Source organism: Aricia agestis, chromosome 18 (genome assembly GCF_905147365.1).
Source record: "Aricia agestis chromosome 18, ilAriAges1.1, whole genome shotgun sequence".
Lineage (NCBI taxonomy): Eukaryota > Metazoa > Arthropoda > Insecta > Lepidoptera > Lycaenidae > Aricia > Aricia agestis.
The window spans coordinates 6594447-6612594 of NC_056423.1; the positions used below are offsets into that span (position 1 = coordinate 6594447).

Sequence of the window (18148 nt, forward strand, 5' to 3'; positions counted from 1 at the left end):
CGGTGCGTAAAGAAGAAAGGGCATTTTTGTATGGAACCCGTACCCAAGCTGTAGCACTATATTGATGTTTTTTAAGAGCCTATGCTGTCCCACTGCTGGGCAAAGACCTCCCCCAAAGCCTTCCAATTTTCTCGATCCAACACAGCCGTAGGCCAACCTGGCTCGGTATTTGTCTAGTCCATCGCGCCATCTCTTTCGAGGCCGGCCACGGCAGCCTCGTCCATCACCTATTCTGTGGTGATATTTGCCCAGCGGTCAGGATGCATGCGGCTTGTATGGCCCACCCAGTCCCATTTTAGCTTGGCAGCTTATATGCCGACGTCTGCAATACCAGTTTTCGAGCGCAGTGTGCTTTATCTTATTCGGATTTCGGTCCGCTAATCTGACCCCTAAAATGCTGCGCTCCATCACTCTTTGGCAAACCCCGAGCTGGGACCGTTGCGACTCGGTCAATGACGGTCTGAGCGCCGTAAGTTATTAAGATGGACAAAATACACATGTCGACGAGGCAGCGTTTCAGGGATATTGGTAAATCTCCCTTCATCAGCGTCTTCATGGACCAGTAGCTCTTCCAGGAGCTTTCGATTCGTCGATCGACTTCCTTCTCTTGTCTGTAATCAAAAGAGACTAGCTGGTCACAGTAGATGTACTCGTCGACACAGTGTATTTCTTGCCCGTCTACCTCGACCTAATACGTTTTTTGCTAATGGTCATTATTTTAGTTTTGGACCGATTCATCGCTAATCCCACCTCGAAACTTGCATTGATGTGTGTTATCTCGTATTTATTTTTAGGTTGTCGCTTAAATGACAAGTATTATTACTTACTAGATGATTCCCGCAACCCCGTTGCTCCAAAATTTGGTTATCGCGCACGAACCGTACATTTTTCTTGGATAAGTATCCTTAATCGTCCTTTCCCGGCACTGAAAGTATCTCCATACCAAATTTCAGCAAAATCGGTTTAGCATGTTTTGGCGTGAAAAGGCAACAGACAGACAGACATACGCATTTATAATATTAGTAATTAGTAAGGACCTGTAACAAAATCCGAGACTGTTGAGCAAGTATGAAATAAATAATTTAATAAATTGAAATGTTTTAATCTGAATCTTTCTTATCCTTAAAATAAATTATCGTACAACACATTAAGAATGTTAAACCTTACAACAAAATAAACACTATGTTCTAGTTTCACAACATTATAAGGCTTAGGTCCAAATTATTACAATCTTTTTCAACTTTCAAATTATTCCCATGTATAGTTATTATAGGACATTCTAAATATCTTCAAAACAACCTTTACCAAAGCTAAGCATATTAACAAATAAATTGCAAAAAATAATATATTATGTACTAAGTATTATTTAGTTTATTTGATGAGTGGTGAGGGCAAAAGCTATGCAACATCTTATATAAAAACTGTCTTACTTAAAATGTTTTTACCTGCACGAGGTATTTTTACATCACTTGTAATAAAAAGTTTTATATTTGTATCGTCATTCTATTAATTAAACCTCACATCTCTATGATACCTATTAAAAATTACATGATGAAGGCTCATCCATATAGTATGTCACACCAGGGAGAGGGTCGACGAAGTGTGACAAGACGATATCACAAACTTAGGACCCTTCCGCCGGTCCTAAGTTTTGTGACAACGCATTTTAAATTTAATGAACCAGCTAAAGGCCGGGCCTTGTGAGGGCTCGCGTCGTTTTTCTGCGTGGTAATAAATAGTGTTTAATTCATGAAAATCGTGTAACGTACTTTACGGATGATCCCATAGCTGTACAGTAGTTTTTCTTGTCTCTTAAGCCGCTTTTCCGTCACATCAGACAATAACATAGTATAGCATATCCAATGCTTCAATATGTTATTTTAATTAATAATAAAAAAACTAGTATCTTTTCAGTTTTTACTTGTGGATATGGATGGATTAAATTTTTTTTAGATCTTGTTTTTACTGAATCGTTGTTATATTTACTCTAACTAAACACTAAAAAGTATAATATACTTTTATACTATAATATGATTTAAACTACATATCTCAAATATTAAAGACATTCATTTTTATATTTAAAATAAGTACATCTCAAAATTATAATTGTTTGCCACTTATGAAAATTTCTACAATAATAATAAGTAACTTTATTTAACTGAAATACACATAATTTTCCTAGCTAAGAAATTATAAAGTTTTTACAGCTTTTAAAAAAGTATCCGATTAAAATAATTTATTACTGTTCGAATTTTAAAATAAGGCTACCAATAATTATTATTACAACAATAGTCTCAATTTACAGTTAAAATGCCTCTTTGAATATTTATATTCTATACAAATATAGATCATTGACAACTGCGGGTTTTAGGCTTGTAATGCCACCATTGTAAAATGAGCGATAGTTGTTTCACTCTCTCTCAATATCAGTACTGTTTTGCTTTGCATTGTGTGGCCAAAATAAAAACTAACTATGACAATGTCATCCACTAGCAATTATTGTTATAGTAACTGTCATAGATATATTATTTACATGGCCTTATGCAAACGCCATAAAAGTAATTTCTTAGGAAATTCAGAGGTATAATAAGTCTGAACGGGCTCTAGCCTCTTCATGTACACGGCGTGTTCAGAGTTTGACAAGGCTTTGGGTATGTTCTAAAATATAACCCAGTATACTGTTCAGTTTTCGTGACGTCTACTACCTATGAATCAACTTCTCTGATAGTCCAATATAGAGTCGGATACATGTCAATTCGGAACTTACGCTTGGGTTTCTAAAGACTTATATTATGTCATATGCTGTCGACACATTCATTCTCAAAGATAAAAAATACTTTGACAGGACCATAGATCCGTTTTTTTTTTAAATAAAATTTAGCAGCCAGGAGCGCACGACAGCGAAAGCCCCATCCCTTCCTCAGTTGGCTCCGTCAGTTGGTGGCGAATCGCGAACGCAGCTAAAACCCTCGCCACCTGAGTCAATCAATCAGTCAATCAATCAATCAATCAAAAAAAGGACATTGACCAATTTACTATGGAGAAACACCCGGGACGGACAAAAACGAAATTCTTGGATTGTGTATACAGAGTGTAACAAAACCAAATGATAATACTGCAGGGTGTTTGTCCTTTATATAGAGATCACTGTGTAGTAGCAGAATTACTGAATGTATGTCCATAGATAAAATAAATAAATAAATAAAATAAAATATCTTTTTATTCAAAATGGGTATCATGATACACTTTTTGAAAGTCGAACGAAGAAACTACGTTGCCTACCACCGGTTATAATATTATAATATTATATACTATATACTAGACTTTAAATTATTTTTACTTTTAAAGAAATTTCAATACTAGTCCAGAGTCCATGGCCCATATTTTCACTTGATTACTATCAAGCTAATTTTCCGTGAGTACCTTCATTAGTAGAACCTGGACTATCATGTTATCAGTGGCGGCCCAAGGTGGTGGCGAACAGGGCAATCGTCCGGGGCCTCGCTCTTACAGGGGCCTCGCAAGGTAGTTTTCGTAAGACAAAGGGACTCGCAAAGAACTGTCGTCCAGGGCCTAGTAAAGACCTTCCGCCCGGCGACACTGTTAAGACAAAACAATGCAACCCGGGTTACATCGTTTTGTAACAATATAATCTAAATGAATCTCCTTGATATAAGCTTTGTATTGATAGAACTCACAAAATTCAGGACAAGTTTTCGACCAAAATATTTCTTATTACATTTCGCTGTCCCCCAAGACGTCCTTAGAGCTAAAAAGTTTTAAACTCGTTTTTTGCAAGTTGACGTGTTACAGGTTACAGCGTTTTGTCCTAACAGGGCCGCCGGGGCCTCGCAATGGATAAGGCGGCCACTGATTGTTATAAAGTTTTTTGTAATAAAAATAACAAAATTACCTCTCCCGGAGCGTCCTCCTGCACCGCATGGCCGCATCGCGTCAGTACCCGCATTTGAAATTTGCCTGAAAATAATACATCAAATGATATTTTTGCTGAACGTTCGCTGAGCTGGGGCCAATTTTTGGCATCGCCCTCTATTATAAAATAAATTATAAAATGTAACTAGATGTACCATGTCCATTTCTTTTTCTCATCTACATTATCTTGTTAAGGATAATGATAATGAGATAGTACTTTTTGCTGATGAGACTTCACTGATTTTTAAAGTGAAGCGACAACAGTCAAATTACGACGAGGTAAACAATACTCTCTCAAAAATTGTACATTGGTTTAATGTTAGTAACTTACTTCTAAGTTCTAAGAAAACTAAATGTTTAGAATTTACTTTGCCCAACGTTAAGCAAGTTAAAACCAATATACTATTAAACGATGAGAAGATGGATTTGGTGGACACCACTGTATTCTTAAGCATTACACTAGACAGTAAATTACAGTGGGGTCCTCATATTGCTAATCTTGCAGATAGGCTCAGTTCTGCAGCATACGCAGTCAGAAAAATACGGGAAATTTCTGACGAAGACACAGCAAGACTAGTTAATTTAGTTATTTCCGACATTAATACGATTTATGTGCTGCAGAAGCGAGCTATACGTTCAATTTATAAAATGTCAGCTTTTGAATCATTCGATAACTAATGCAATTAAAACCAACTTTTTTTATGAAACCACTTTCATAAACGCAATATTTAATACACCTATCGAACAAAGTTCTCTCCCGATGCGTACAAACTACGAAAGAGTGACGTCATACTTTCGTAGTACCTTGTATGGAGCGTTTCGGGCAGGTCTATTTTATGAGATATTTGAAATGTCATATCTTGGTGAATTTTTAAGCTATCAGAGTCATTCTTTTAGCGATGTTTCTATTTTTTAAGGGTCTTTCAATTACCTATAAGAAAAAAATAGTCATCATGCCTATTATATGGCTCCAGTGGTTTAGAGCGTGTCTCTTGATTCGGAGGTCGTGGGTTCGATTCCTGCGTTGGAAACATGTTATTTCCAAGTTTGGTTAGGATAATACAGGCTGATCACCTGATTGTCTGACAAGTAAGATGATGAGACGTCGGATGGGTATGTCAAGTCGGTCCTGGGCGAATATTTGAGAGAGACTAAATTCATGTCTTCGAAGTTGGGTTGAAAACGCCTTCGTAAATTTGATGTAACATTACACATTTCAATGTCTAATTAACTTACGAAAATGCTGCTAAAACTATTTGAAAGTAGAGTTAATATTTCAAAAGTTATTATAAAAAAAGTACCAAATTATGAAATTTTTGCCTGTCGTTTCGATACTGCCGCTTACAATTTATTATTTATAAAAAAATGAGCTAGAAAGGATTAAAAATTTAATGTTAATTTGAAGATAAAGAACTAATAAACTATTCGATACCAACAAATAACACATCAACTTACATTAAATAACTAAAAATCATATTTTTAAAATGTTCATAAAATTCGCGTCATTGTCATGCGCATTGTTTGTTTTGAATGCCTTGCCGATATACTCAACGTGACGGGTTGAAACCTATTTTGCGATAAAATCTGCTGGCTCACTTTATTTGATCGCAGTGTTTTGGTGTGGATAGAGGTCTTCGTTTTATGCAGGTGAGTCTTTGAAATACGTTCTACAAAAATTTCCAAATAAGACGTCATTTACCTTTCTCGATGTGTGCCAACATTTGTGTTTTTCACTACTTTTTTTATACCAAGTTATAAAGGCCCGCAACATTTCTATGTTCTTAATAATTTTCTTAGTTTTCTTTATATCAATACTTAATTATAAACGAATTTAGTGAATTCCTCTTTTTCCTGAACGTCTTTTTCCTGAATAGCCCTAAAAACATAATGACGATCATTCAGAATACTGACCAAATCTGTGACTGTATTTCTGGAAAACAGGGACAAATATATCGAATCGATGCAATGTCGATATTACAATTAGGTAGTTCCCCTCCTCCTCGCGTCGTGTTCCTCATTGCTGAAGGTCGTGATTCCCTTTTGGAGTTTAGTGACGACCACATTACGCCATCTGTGGCGATCCTTGGCAGAATGGAGAGCATCATGGAGGCCAGTGTCTAGAGTTGTGCGCACTTCATCAGACCATCTAATAGGGCTTCGGCCTCTTGGGAGGCGACCGTAACTTTGCCTGTAACCACAAGCTGTTCGAGGTTATGGCCATCCTTTCTTGCGATGTGACCAAAGAAATCCAAAACTCTACGTAGGCAGATTGACGACAGTCTTGTTTTTATCTTTAAGTCACTAAGGATGGAGACGTTGGTACGAAAGGCGGTCCATGGTATTTGGAGCATTTTTCGCCAACACCACATCTCGAAGGCGTCAATTCGATCGCGGTCCGCTTTCTTTAGAGTCCACGTCTCCGCTCCGTAGGTAAATATGGAAAATACTAAAGACTGGACAAGTTTGATTTTTGTCTTCCGGGAGATGTTACGATCTTTCCATATTTTTTGGAGCTACGACATTGCATTTTTGGCCATACCTATACGTCTTCTGATCTCCTTTTCGCATGATCCTGTGTTGTTGATGTTGGATCCCAGGTACACAAAGTCGGAGACTATTTCAAAATCGAGCAGGCCTGCAAGATCTAATGTTCCAGTGCGATCAACCACCATTAGCTTGGTTTTTGCGTTGTTAATCTTGAGGCCTAATTTTAAGCTTATCTTTCTCATTCTGTCAAGAAGCTCTGCCATTTCTTGTGCACTTGCGTGGTGTCATAGCGAAGATTGGATATTTTGGTGCCACCTATTGAGACTCCACCTTTCCAACCCACGCAGGCTTTTCTTATTATATACTCTCCGTAGGCGTTAAAGAGAATTGGTGACAGAATGCAGCCTTGCCTGACGCCTTTTCCAAAGCTAAATGGTTTTGAGTAGGTCTTGTTTTGAGTGGGTCTTTAACAACGCCTTTGTTACTCTTGTATAGTGCCTGAATAAGAGCGATGAGGTACTTCTCAATAAGCTGCCTGATGTTTAAAATTTGCTCGCGAGTACCCTTGCCTTTCACGAAGCCGGCTTGTTCCTGTGAAATCTGCCAGTCAAGAAAATTACGAATTCTATTATTTATAATGTGAAGAAGCACTTTGCTAGCGTGAGATATGAGTGCCAGAGTTCGGTAGTTATCGCACTTTGAAGTAGAGCCTTTCTTATGCAGAGGCAGAATAATAGATTGCGTCCAGTCACTTGGCCATACACCGGTCCGCCATGTATCATTAGTCATTACATATGCTATGAAAGTAACGAACTGCTACAGGACCCATGGCGGTCAGAATCTCGGCAGTTATTTGATCTTGCCCAGTAGCCTTTTTTGCTTTGAGTGCGGATATAGCAGCAGTTACTTCCGATAACAGTATAGGAGGCTCCAATGTCAGTTTGTCCCACTCGAACGTAGATGTTTCAGTCCGTATTTCTGGGTTTTTATATAGTTCTTGACAGTAGTTTCGCCATCTATCTGTTATTGCTGCAAGATCGTGTAAAGATGTACCGTGTTCATCCTCTATAACCCATGAGTTAGCTTTGAACTTTTCAGAGAGGAGCTTAACTTTTTTGAAAAGGTCCGCACTTTGTATTTTATTGGCATGCTCTTCTATTTCTGTACAGATACGATTTATAAAAAGATTCTTGTCACGTCTACATTGCAATTGAACCAGTCTGTTAAGATGAGAGTATTTTTCTCTGTCGTGTTCTTTGGATATTCCCCTGTTCTTTACAGATTTCCTTTCTTCAACGATTTTCCAAGTTTCTTTGGACATCCACAGTTGTTTGCAAGGTGTTTTAGATATTGGATTTGTCACAGTTAAGTGAGCCCTTAATATTTGGTCTTTTAGGTGTTTCCACTTTTTGTCACTATTTGCATGGACCGTCAGTAATTGTTGTTTGGTTATATCGTCGTCAAGAATTCGTTTGAATCTGTCTTTTTCGGTCTTATTCAGAATAAGGGTTCGTGCAGAGTTATTTTTCTTTACAGACTTTAGTTTCATCGCAAAATCAGCTACCAGAAGATTGTGGTCGGAGCCGCAGTCAGCGCCTGGGAATGTCTTAACTTTTGAGATCGATGATCTCCATCGACTGTTTATAAGTATGTAATCGATTTGATTACGACATCGATCACCAGGTGATATCCATGTATATAGCCGTCGGGGATGTTGTTGAAAGCAGGTGTTCATTATGGTGAGTTTTTTATCTATACAGAATTCCAAGAGTTTAGTGCCTCTGTCGTTTCTGACGCCAAGTCCAAATTTGCCAACAGTGTTACGCAGGTGGTCATCGTTGAGTGTATTACCTATTTTCGCATTCCAGTCACCAATAATAATTGTTATCTCACGGTTGGGAATCGTAGCTAAGGTTTTTTCAAGGCTGGAATAAAAGCTGTCGCAGAGGCTTTCATCGGCATTAGGTAGTTAATTAGGTAGTTATTTGACACATTTTCGAAAAATAGTAGTCGAATAGCAAGTAAAGTAGTAAAAATGTTATCTACACTTCAATATTATAAAGCAGGAGAGGTTGTTTGTTTGTTTGAACGCGTTAACCTCAGGAACTACTAGTCCGATTTGAAAAATTCTTTCAGTGTTAGATAGAAAGGGAATTCTATTTCGGTGCCTTTTAACACCAGAAACATTCAGAGCAATATTTAAGGGTTTTTTAAAAAACACAATTTTTAGCCTAAAATAACATTTTGACTAGATTCACCCTCCTGCGCCTGATCTCTCGCCAGTCGTGTCGGTCGTGTGAGAAAAAGGAATAGCTCATTTGTACTGCACACACACTTGGGCACTATAAAATTACTCCAGCGTAACTGACCTGGTTTCTAGGGTTGCTGAGGATTCCTCTTCCGCTTCCTCATAATGAGGAAGTTCCGCAATATTTTGGGTTCCTCAACCGCTACCGCATCCTCATAAATAAAAATTAAAAAATCCTCTTCCGCTATTGCTTCCTCAAAATTTAAGAGGAATTTATGAGGAATTTCACTACGCATGCGCGTGGCGAATCCAATCATGGCAACGCACACGCCAGAGCCAGAGAATTGTATCATTCACTCATCTCTTTTTTTGTGTGCGTTGTTGTGTATGTTATTTTGGGAAAATTAAGGAATTCAGACCGAATAATTCGTGTAGTTTTGTTGTAATTTAGTTGGTACAGTTGTTCCTAAAGGTTTTATACGTGGGAGAGCCATGCTTCGGCACGAATGGGCCGGCTCGACCGGAAAAATACCACGTTCTCACAGAAAACCGGCGTGAAACAGCGCTTGCGCTGTGTTTCGCCGAGTGAGTGAGTTTACCGGGGGCCCAATCCCCTAACCCCTACCCTATTCCCTTCCCTAACCTCAACTATTCCCTTCCCTTCCCTACCCTTCCCTATTACCCTATTCCCTCTTAAAAGGCCGGTAACGCACTTGCAGCTCTTCTGAGGCTGCGAGTGTCCATGGGCGACAGAAGTTGCTTTCCATCAGGTGACCCGTTTACTCGTTTGCCCCCTTATTTCATAAAAAAAAAAGGTGTCCAGATGAATATACTAAAAGTCTCCGAGGGTGCGACAAGAGCTGGCGCGCGGTGGAATCAGGGGACTACGTTACGCCGATTTACTGTATCTGTCTCTAGGTACAGTTAATCGAGGTAACGTATTCCCGTGATTTTTCCTTCAAAGTTGATCCTATCTAAATTTATACTTTTTAAAATATATCTTCAGGAAGAATGAGTCTATACCACTACGTTTTTATTTTATCGTAAACATCTTTCAAATTTATTTTATGGTTGATCGATTGGCGGGGTATGGGGCATTATTTTTATTTATTAGTAAATTTGGAAAAAAATCTAACGTAGCTTTAACAGATCATAGTACTTATTGTATAAAAATCATTTGTCTAAACGCATTGTCCAGGGAGTAAATTGGGGAATATGTTTGTATGGAAAAACAGTACGAGCGTACCCTTTTAATACTCTGTATTTCCTAAAGTAATGATCGTTTGATCGTACAGTTTGGACGTAATTTATAGTAATGTAGATAATTAAGGTAGAAGTCACTAAAGAGATATTTTAAATAATTTTCGAGTCACAAGCAAAAAACCTTGAAAAAGAGACCTTTCCCCCCCTTCCCCACCGCCGGCTCTTGTCCCACCCTCGGGGACTTTTAGTATATTCATCTGGACACCTTTAGGAACAACTGTACCAACTTTCAAAACTATACGAATTATTCGGTCTGATCGTCGATTTTGAAACTAATTTTCTTAGACTAGTTACTGAACTCCTCCTTAATTGTGGGACGGATTTTGATGATTCTTTAGTGTGTGTGTTTTGAGAATGATTTAGATTCATAGTTTGGTCCACTGGAAAATGCCCTTTTAATTAATTTTTGTGTAATGTACCTATGTACCTAGTTATGTACAGACAGGACAAAGACTTTTGGGTTGGGTCCGCTAGTATTTATAATTTCCTATCATCCTCTTCCTCATCCGCTTCCTCATCCGCATCCTCTAAATTTGCGCGTGAAAATTCCTCTTCCTCCTCCTCTTCCTCATAATCACTTCCTTAACAACCCTACTGGTTTCAAAGAAGCCGGCCACCGTCACCGAAACCGGTGTGGGCGTTTTTATATTATGGAAATCATCTCACCTTGCATCTGCCCAACAGTGAGCTCTCTGTCCAGTCCATCGACGCTGGCCAGCAACAGCAGTCGCGGCGCGCGCGCGGCGAGGAACGCCGCCGACAGACCGCGGAACCAGCCCGCCCAGTGGGACTCCGTGCGGGACAGGTCCACGCGCCAGCGGTACCTGGGAAGGAAGACAGTATGATAAACCAACCGTTATGCCTCGATCACACCTACCGAGTGTGGCGAGACAGTGCCCTCGGCCGAGCATGGCTGGGTTGGGATTTCAACACTACAATGAAACTCGCTGTAAACACGCAATGAAAACGTTGCGTATCCGCCACGTGTACGCGACGTATACGCAGCGTGCGCACGCCACGCTAAATCCTCTCGCCAACCGCTAGTATTATGCCTTACCATGCTAACAGTTTCTTTTTTAATAAAAATATTCTCGCCCATATCCATTTTCAATCGCTTTTGTTACAATTTCTTCACATATGATTTTTACAATGATCACGGCCAAAGGGTCCGCGTATTGAAATGAAAATGAAATGTTTCTAAGTTGGTTAAAAATTAACACTTTGAGGATATAATATACATGAGGCCTACCAACTAAACTTTTACTGTACTTTTATACTCCTATTCAATACCAATCTTGGCTGATATGCATCCAATGTTTTAAAAAAAATATCATGTCTATTTTTAATCCAGGCAAAATATCTTGAGACTCGTTTTGGCGTATCATTGCATCGTATTATTGCAAACCAGTTAAGTCTCAAAAAAAGTTTTCAATGTTCCCGGGTCTGGATGTGTATTAAATATGTGTATGATATAATAAAAATCTTAAATATATGTATAGTATGAAAGTAATAAATACATATAATATTTCCATATTTCCGTTGTCTGGTACCTGTAACACAAGTCCTTTAGGTACTTAGCACGGGGCCAGACTGACGTGGTGTGAAGCGTCCATAGATATTATTATTATTTAAAAAAATACTGGGGAAATTGGAGCAAAACATTTGATACTTTTTTTTCTTATAGCGGCTAATTCTGTGTGTATTATTTTTTACATTTGCATGTATGCAAATGTAAAATAAATATCCAATGATGAGAGTATTTTTTGAAAATCTCCCATCCAAATTTACCATGAGATTCTGGTAGACCTATAATATAACTCACCTCATATTACTGCTATCCACGGGGCTGGGTTTAGCAAAGGGCACATCTCCCTCCGAGCCATCGCTCTCCTCCAGAATAGCGTCCGGTCTGTGCTCCACGCCCGGCCCGGACGAATCATCGCTCACATAGTCCTCCACCTCGTTGGTGGCTAGCTGGTCGGTCTTGCAACTGAAAATAGTTAAAAAATATACTTATAACATTTTTTGGGTTCCATTTTTCTGTCTCTTAAATCTAATAGTGTCGTCTGATTGTCTGTTTGTTAGAAGCTAGTACAAGAATGACGACTCCGCCCGCAAGGGCAGTATTCATATTAATATTATAAATGCGAAAGTGTATCTGTCTGTCTGTTACCTCTATAGTTTTTGACAGGGAGTCAATGGCCGCTACCGCCATTTTTCGCCGAGTATAGTATAGATAGCACCAGCAACTCCGTCGCGATAAAGTTAAATCACGCGAGAACACAATTTTCCGAGATTAAAAATATCCTATGTCCTTTCTTCTATGAACTTCAAGATTCTTAGGACACATTTTTGGAAATCCAAAGAAAAAAAATTATACATTTCCTATTAAATATTACTCACTTAATGATCTGACTTGGCATGGACACCTTGGCCGATTCCAGATTCCTCACTTGTCCACTTCTTATACTGAAAGCAGAAAAGCATGTTTCAATTGCATTTAAATAAAACAAAAAAGCCTTTATGTCCTAGTCACTCTAAAGCAGCCTTTCTCAAAGTGGGCGATAACGCCCCCTTGTGGGCGCTGCAGGTCTAAAGGGGGGAAGTGTGGGACCCAGAAAAAAATGGGGGCATTGTGTAGAGGCTTTGGGGGGTGATTTGTAAATTCATTTCATCTGGATGCATTTTAAATTGAAACAGTGGGAGGCGCTAAAACATCATTTGTTCTCCAAGAGGGCGGTAGACAAAATCAGTTTGGGAACCCCTGCTCTAAAGTTTTAGGATGTTATGTTTGTTTTGTTTTAGGATGTTATGTTTCTTCACGTATCTTGGCATGGCACAGTGGATATTAAAGTTAATACAATCCCAGACGGACCCTGGGAGCATAGTAGGAGATTTTTAAGGTAATCTGTCACTTTGACCCCATAGCCCATCAGTACCTCCCCTGTGCCCTGTCGAGCCTTGTTGTGTAGTATCGGTCCCTTGTCGGGGGAAGGCCTCCTTCAAGGCATTTTACAAGTTGTAAAAAAAAGTGACTAAGGTGATAAATTTAGGTATCGTTTTTATATTATTTTAACTTTGTTTTAAACTTTAAACTTACCACCACTCTATAGCATGTCCAATACTTTTGAAATGTGTTGGCCTGCTACGGAGAAAACTCTGCATGCTCGCTAGTGCTTCCATTGCCGTGCCTTAAACCAAAATGCTACGTTTATTTTACGTTAAAATACGTTTTCCAGGATAAAAAGTATCCTATGTCCTTTCCCGGGACTCAAAGTATCCCCATACCAAATTTCAGCAAAATTATTTCAGCAGTTTGGGCGTGAAGAGGTAACAGACAAACACACTTTCACATTTATAATATTAGTTAAGATTGGAAGTCACAACTTTTGATTTTCATAAACATTAAATTGCTTTAATCATGTTCAGGAAACTAGTTTAATTAACTTACCTTCCACCACATCAATAACAGCAAGGCCCTGTATGTAAGGCTCCAACAGGGGGGAGTGTGCCGTCCGCACCGCTATAGCTCCGCCCATTGAGTGACCAAGCAAGATTATGGGTGGCATCTCACCCCCAAACAACTTCTTCAGGACTTGTTCTACATCTCTACAAATTAATAAAAAATATAGAAACCGACAGCAAAATGCTGTCGCCGCACGGCGATCTGCAGTTTTCATACTAAATATATGGACCACTCAAGCAGTTCCTGAGAGGCGGTTCAAATTTCAACGCGACCACTCTAGAGCTTCTATAAATACACTTCATACGTTCTGACATAGTATCCATAATTATATACACCTATGACCTAATTTTACACACACACAACATACATGTTACACACCTACGCACAGACACATTCCAACCTTTAACATAATTCATAAACATTATTAATGTGCATTACACATAACAAATATTTATGGAGTGCAAATCTGACATTCCATTCACTTATTTGATTAACAATTACATATTAAGTAAATTGCATATGTATAATTATTCTAATAGCATATTAATATTAATTAGTATGTTAATGTAAATATAATACTAATCAATAGGCTGCTTGACCTACTTTTTTTCTTCATGCTAATCATTCATTTTCACCAAAAAAAAACTAATATTTTGATATTTTAAACAGTAGAAACCCATAAAAATGTTAATTTGAAAAATATACCTTTTAAATGGCGCCGAAAACACTGTCCGCCATAGTGTGACGTCATATTTTTTGTATTTTATATATTAAATATTTTTTATGTGCAAAACGTATGAGTCTAAAAGTGCCAAAAAATTAGAAAAGAATTAAATAAGAAATGTGAAATCATTTGTAATGTTGAAAACTTTTGGAGAAAAGTTTTGGCCATTTACTTCCCAACCTTTAGATAATAATATATTATAAAACTGATGTTTTATTTGAATTATTCAAGAAAATATATTTTTAAAATGTTTCTAGGCTTAACATTTTAAAAATATATTTTCTTGAATAATTCAAATAAAACATTAGTTTTATAATATATTATTATCTAAAGGTTGGGAAGTAAATGGGTATTTATGTACAAATAAACTTACATTTATCGAGCACTTTAAATAAAATAATATATTAAATTACTAGTGTGATGACGTCACATCCAAATCGGAAGTACCGCAAAAGCGTTTTCGTCAGTACAAATTAAAAAATATAAAATCATATTTTCAAATATGGGCACCCGAAGACGGACGCCGCCGCCGTGGCCGGCCTAAAAAAAGATGGCGTGATGATCTGGAGGCATACCAGCCAGCCTGGCCAGCGGTGGCGCAGGAGAGAGACAGATGGAAGTCTTTGGTGGAGGCCTTTGTCCAGCAGTGGGACAGTTTAGGCTCATAGTAACAATAATAATTTTCAAATCGACGTTATTTATCAATCATAAGCTTTTATTTTATGATAAGGGTGAAATAAAGTGTCCTAGGCCAAGTTCTACTAGAAATTACATTCAGAACAAATGCATTTGTTCAATTTTCTTCGGTACGAATGGGCTGGCTCGACCGGAGAAATACCACGTTCTCACAGAAAACCGGCGTGAAACAGCGCTTGCGCTGTGTTTCGCCGAGTGAGTGAGTTTACCGGAGGCCCAATCCCCTACCCTATTTCCTTCCCTACCCTCCCCTATTCCCTTCCCTTCCCATCCCTACCCTCCCCTATTACCCTATTCCCTCTTAAAAGGCCGGCAATGCACCTGCAGCTCTTCTGATGCTGCGAGTGTCCATGGGCGACGGAAGTTGCTTTCCATCAGGTGACCAGGAGGCCCCCTTATTTCATAAAAAAAAATGTAGAATATAGGTCAAGTAGCCTATTGTGTTATTAATACAAGACATAATAATCACTAATCAGATATTCCGTAATTTTATTTGTCATGGAATAACAGATTTTTTTATCAACAGAACATTTTAAGTATCCAAGTTAAAAGTTTGGTCACAAAAATTGCTACATTAATTCTCTCTCATTCACTTAATCACTATAATGTTGCTTTGGTGTTACCACTGGAAATAGGAACGAACTTTATTTCAGCTAAAAGAACTTACTTTACTAATGTGTCAATGTTTAAGTCATCTGGGTCTTTAGCCTTGGTTTCCCCATGACCTCTGATATCCATTGACACAACCTGACAATGGATCAAATTTGTGATTTCCTCCTGAAAAGAGAGAAATAGGTACAACTTCTTATTATGTAAATGTGTAAGTTTTTAGGGTTCCGTAACCAAGGAGTAAAAACGGGACCCTATTCGGGACTTCAATGTCTGTCCATCTGTCTCCAGGCTGTAACTCAAGAACGGTAATAGCTAGAGTACGGTAACACATTAAATATTTATGGGCGGCTCCCATACAACATACATGATTTTTCAAACATTTTTTGCTCGGTATCAATGGTGACAACAGGTAGGCACTTCAAATTTTCTCAAAGTCTTAATTATTTGTGTACTTTATATATAATATTAATATTAATAAACAATATTAATATTTGAATAAAAAACAAAATTTAAGGGGGGCTCCCATACAAAAAACACAAGTTTTGGCCTATTTTTGCTATATAATGGTACAGAACCCTTTGTGCGTGAGTCCGACTCGCACTTGGCCGATTATTTATCTTATTGAGCCTGAAAATGATTATAGCTATAATTAACCCTGTCACTTAAAAGAATTGCACACAATATGTATCCAAACATTATAGTTATACATACTATGTTTTGTCCTTATGTGATATGTAGAAAAAGATGCTCGACAATGACAAAACATTATGGAACTATAATATCTGTAAATATTTTTATTGATAGAGGATTGTAATATAAGAGACCCAAATCATAAGAACTTTACAGAAACAGGAAACAATATATTATAGCCATAAACAGGTGGATGATAATGAGAATGGACTAAGGATGTTATTACTAATTTTAAATTTACATACAAAATGGTTGGCGCGTAAAAGCAGAAGGCGCGTTAATGAAGAATGAGCAATATTGTACCTACTGTAAACAATGCCCAGCTCAAAGCGGAGTATCCACCGCCGTGGAGCGTGACGATGCGCGGTCTGTCCGGCCGGTCCGGCTCCGGCGATGTGTACACTCTAAACGTCCCGTCCTCCGTCTCAACGTCCGCAAACTTCTCGTAATACTTATTCCAGGAAACCGGAGTGTAATCTTTGCGCCGCGACGCCCCGAATGGAGCCAGCCTAGAATAGCATAAAATGATATGGATTGCATTCAAAGATATATAAGACAATGTAATCAGCTAAGAACTTACTTGGAGCCCGCAGATGTTTTGGGCATTCTTGGAGGTAACTTGCTTTTTAACACACTTTTTTGTAACGCAGACATTCTTCAATCAAGATTACAGTTTCATTGCAGCTTGATTTGATTTAACAGATTTACTTATAGCCGTTATCTTATGATATTGTATAAATAATTTATATTTTAAAATTTAAAGCGAGAAAATGGATAAAAAGTAAAAACCAACTTGGCGTCAGTTTAGTTGTCACTGTCAATGTCAATTATCTTCTTCTTCTTTTTTTAATGGCAGCCTCAGTGAGTTGCCAATGTCAGAGTGATTTTGGGTAGACTTTGCTCTATATTGCACATAGACATAATATATGATATTGCAGGTCTGGTGAAGAAATAAGGTACAGTGTCTAATAATACCTTAAATTCTGTTGAATATATCTAAAACAAACACAAACATATAGAGGTTAGTAAAACATCACAATTTGATATTGTTAGAATGAATATAATATGTACACAGAATATCAATAAAAGAGGTATTTACTCATAAAATTGTTTTAAAATTGATAGGGCGAGGAATATTGATAGGGAGGAGTTCATAAAGGGATGTCAATTGTCAAATGCAGCCAAATGTCTGACGTGAGACGTTTGTCAAAATTGAGGTCAAAATGGCAGATTTTTTTTTCATTATGTTTTGACGTAGCGAAGATCGGGGAAGTAACTTATTTCAATTGGACCAGAGACAAGTTTGAAGCCCTGCCCGCTGGCCGCTGGAGACTATCATGGAGTATAGTCTGTCAAAAAAAGTCATGAAATTAAAAAGTGGCAACATCATAGTGTCATCCCTTTCAAATCAGTCTAAGAAAAAAGGGATGACACTACGATGTTGCCACTTTTTAATTTCATGACTTTTTTGACAGACTGTAAATTTCCATACCGTTATCTATGCCCTTGATGCAATAACGTTATGAAAAAATACCAGTATTTGAAGCCCTGCTGGAGAGTGGAGACTGGAGAAGTGGAGACTGGAGAGTGGAGACAACAACTCTGACAAGTCCATTAACCACAAACTATAGAGTATAGGCCATAGACATTTTTTTTTTTTTTTTTTTTTGTTAATTCGTCCCGGTCGGGACAGGCAAAGGGAGCGTTGCCCATACAGCCATTTCTATGTTTTCTCTATTTAATGAATGATAGTGAAGGCCGAAGCCAATTCTTTTATATTAACCATCTGAAATAGAGTTTTCATCAGGCCGAAGCCAATTCTTTGATATAAATAATATGAATAATAAGTTTTTTCATCAGGCCGAAGCCATTTCTCATGTTTTGATAGTACCTATTGTTTTGTTTAATTAATACTGTCCCTTCTTCAATTTGACATATTGTCGTCATTGGTTTGTCTTGACGTGGTCTTGAGTCTTGACAGATGCCTAAAAAGGCTAAAAAGTCTGCTAATAAACAGTTCAAAGTTATG

General features: G+C 37.9%; 1 protein-coding gene across 1 annotated transcript; it reads right to left on the bottom strand.

Moving 5' to 3' along the window:
* Positions 1–2223: 2223 nt before the first annotated feature.
* Positions 2224–16894, bottom strand: LOC121736015 (protein phosphatase methylesterase 1). Its single transcript, XM_042127038.1, has 10 exons — positions 16700–16894; positions 16427–16628; positions 15485–15594; positions 13383–13540; positions 13032–13122; positions 12335–12400; positions 11754–11921; positions 10598–10755; positions 3914–3978; positions 2224–2976 (listed from the first exon to the last, which is right to left on the bottom strand). Exons 1-10 carry the CDS (start codon positions 16771–16773, stop codon positions 2878–2880), a joined length of 1191 nt encoding a protein of 396 aa, XP_041982972.1. The 5' UTR covers positions 16774–16894; the 3' UTR covers positions 2224–2877.
* Positions 16895–18148: the final 1254 nt, after the last annotated feature.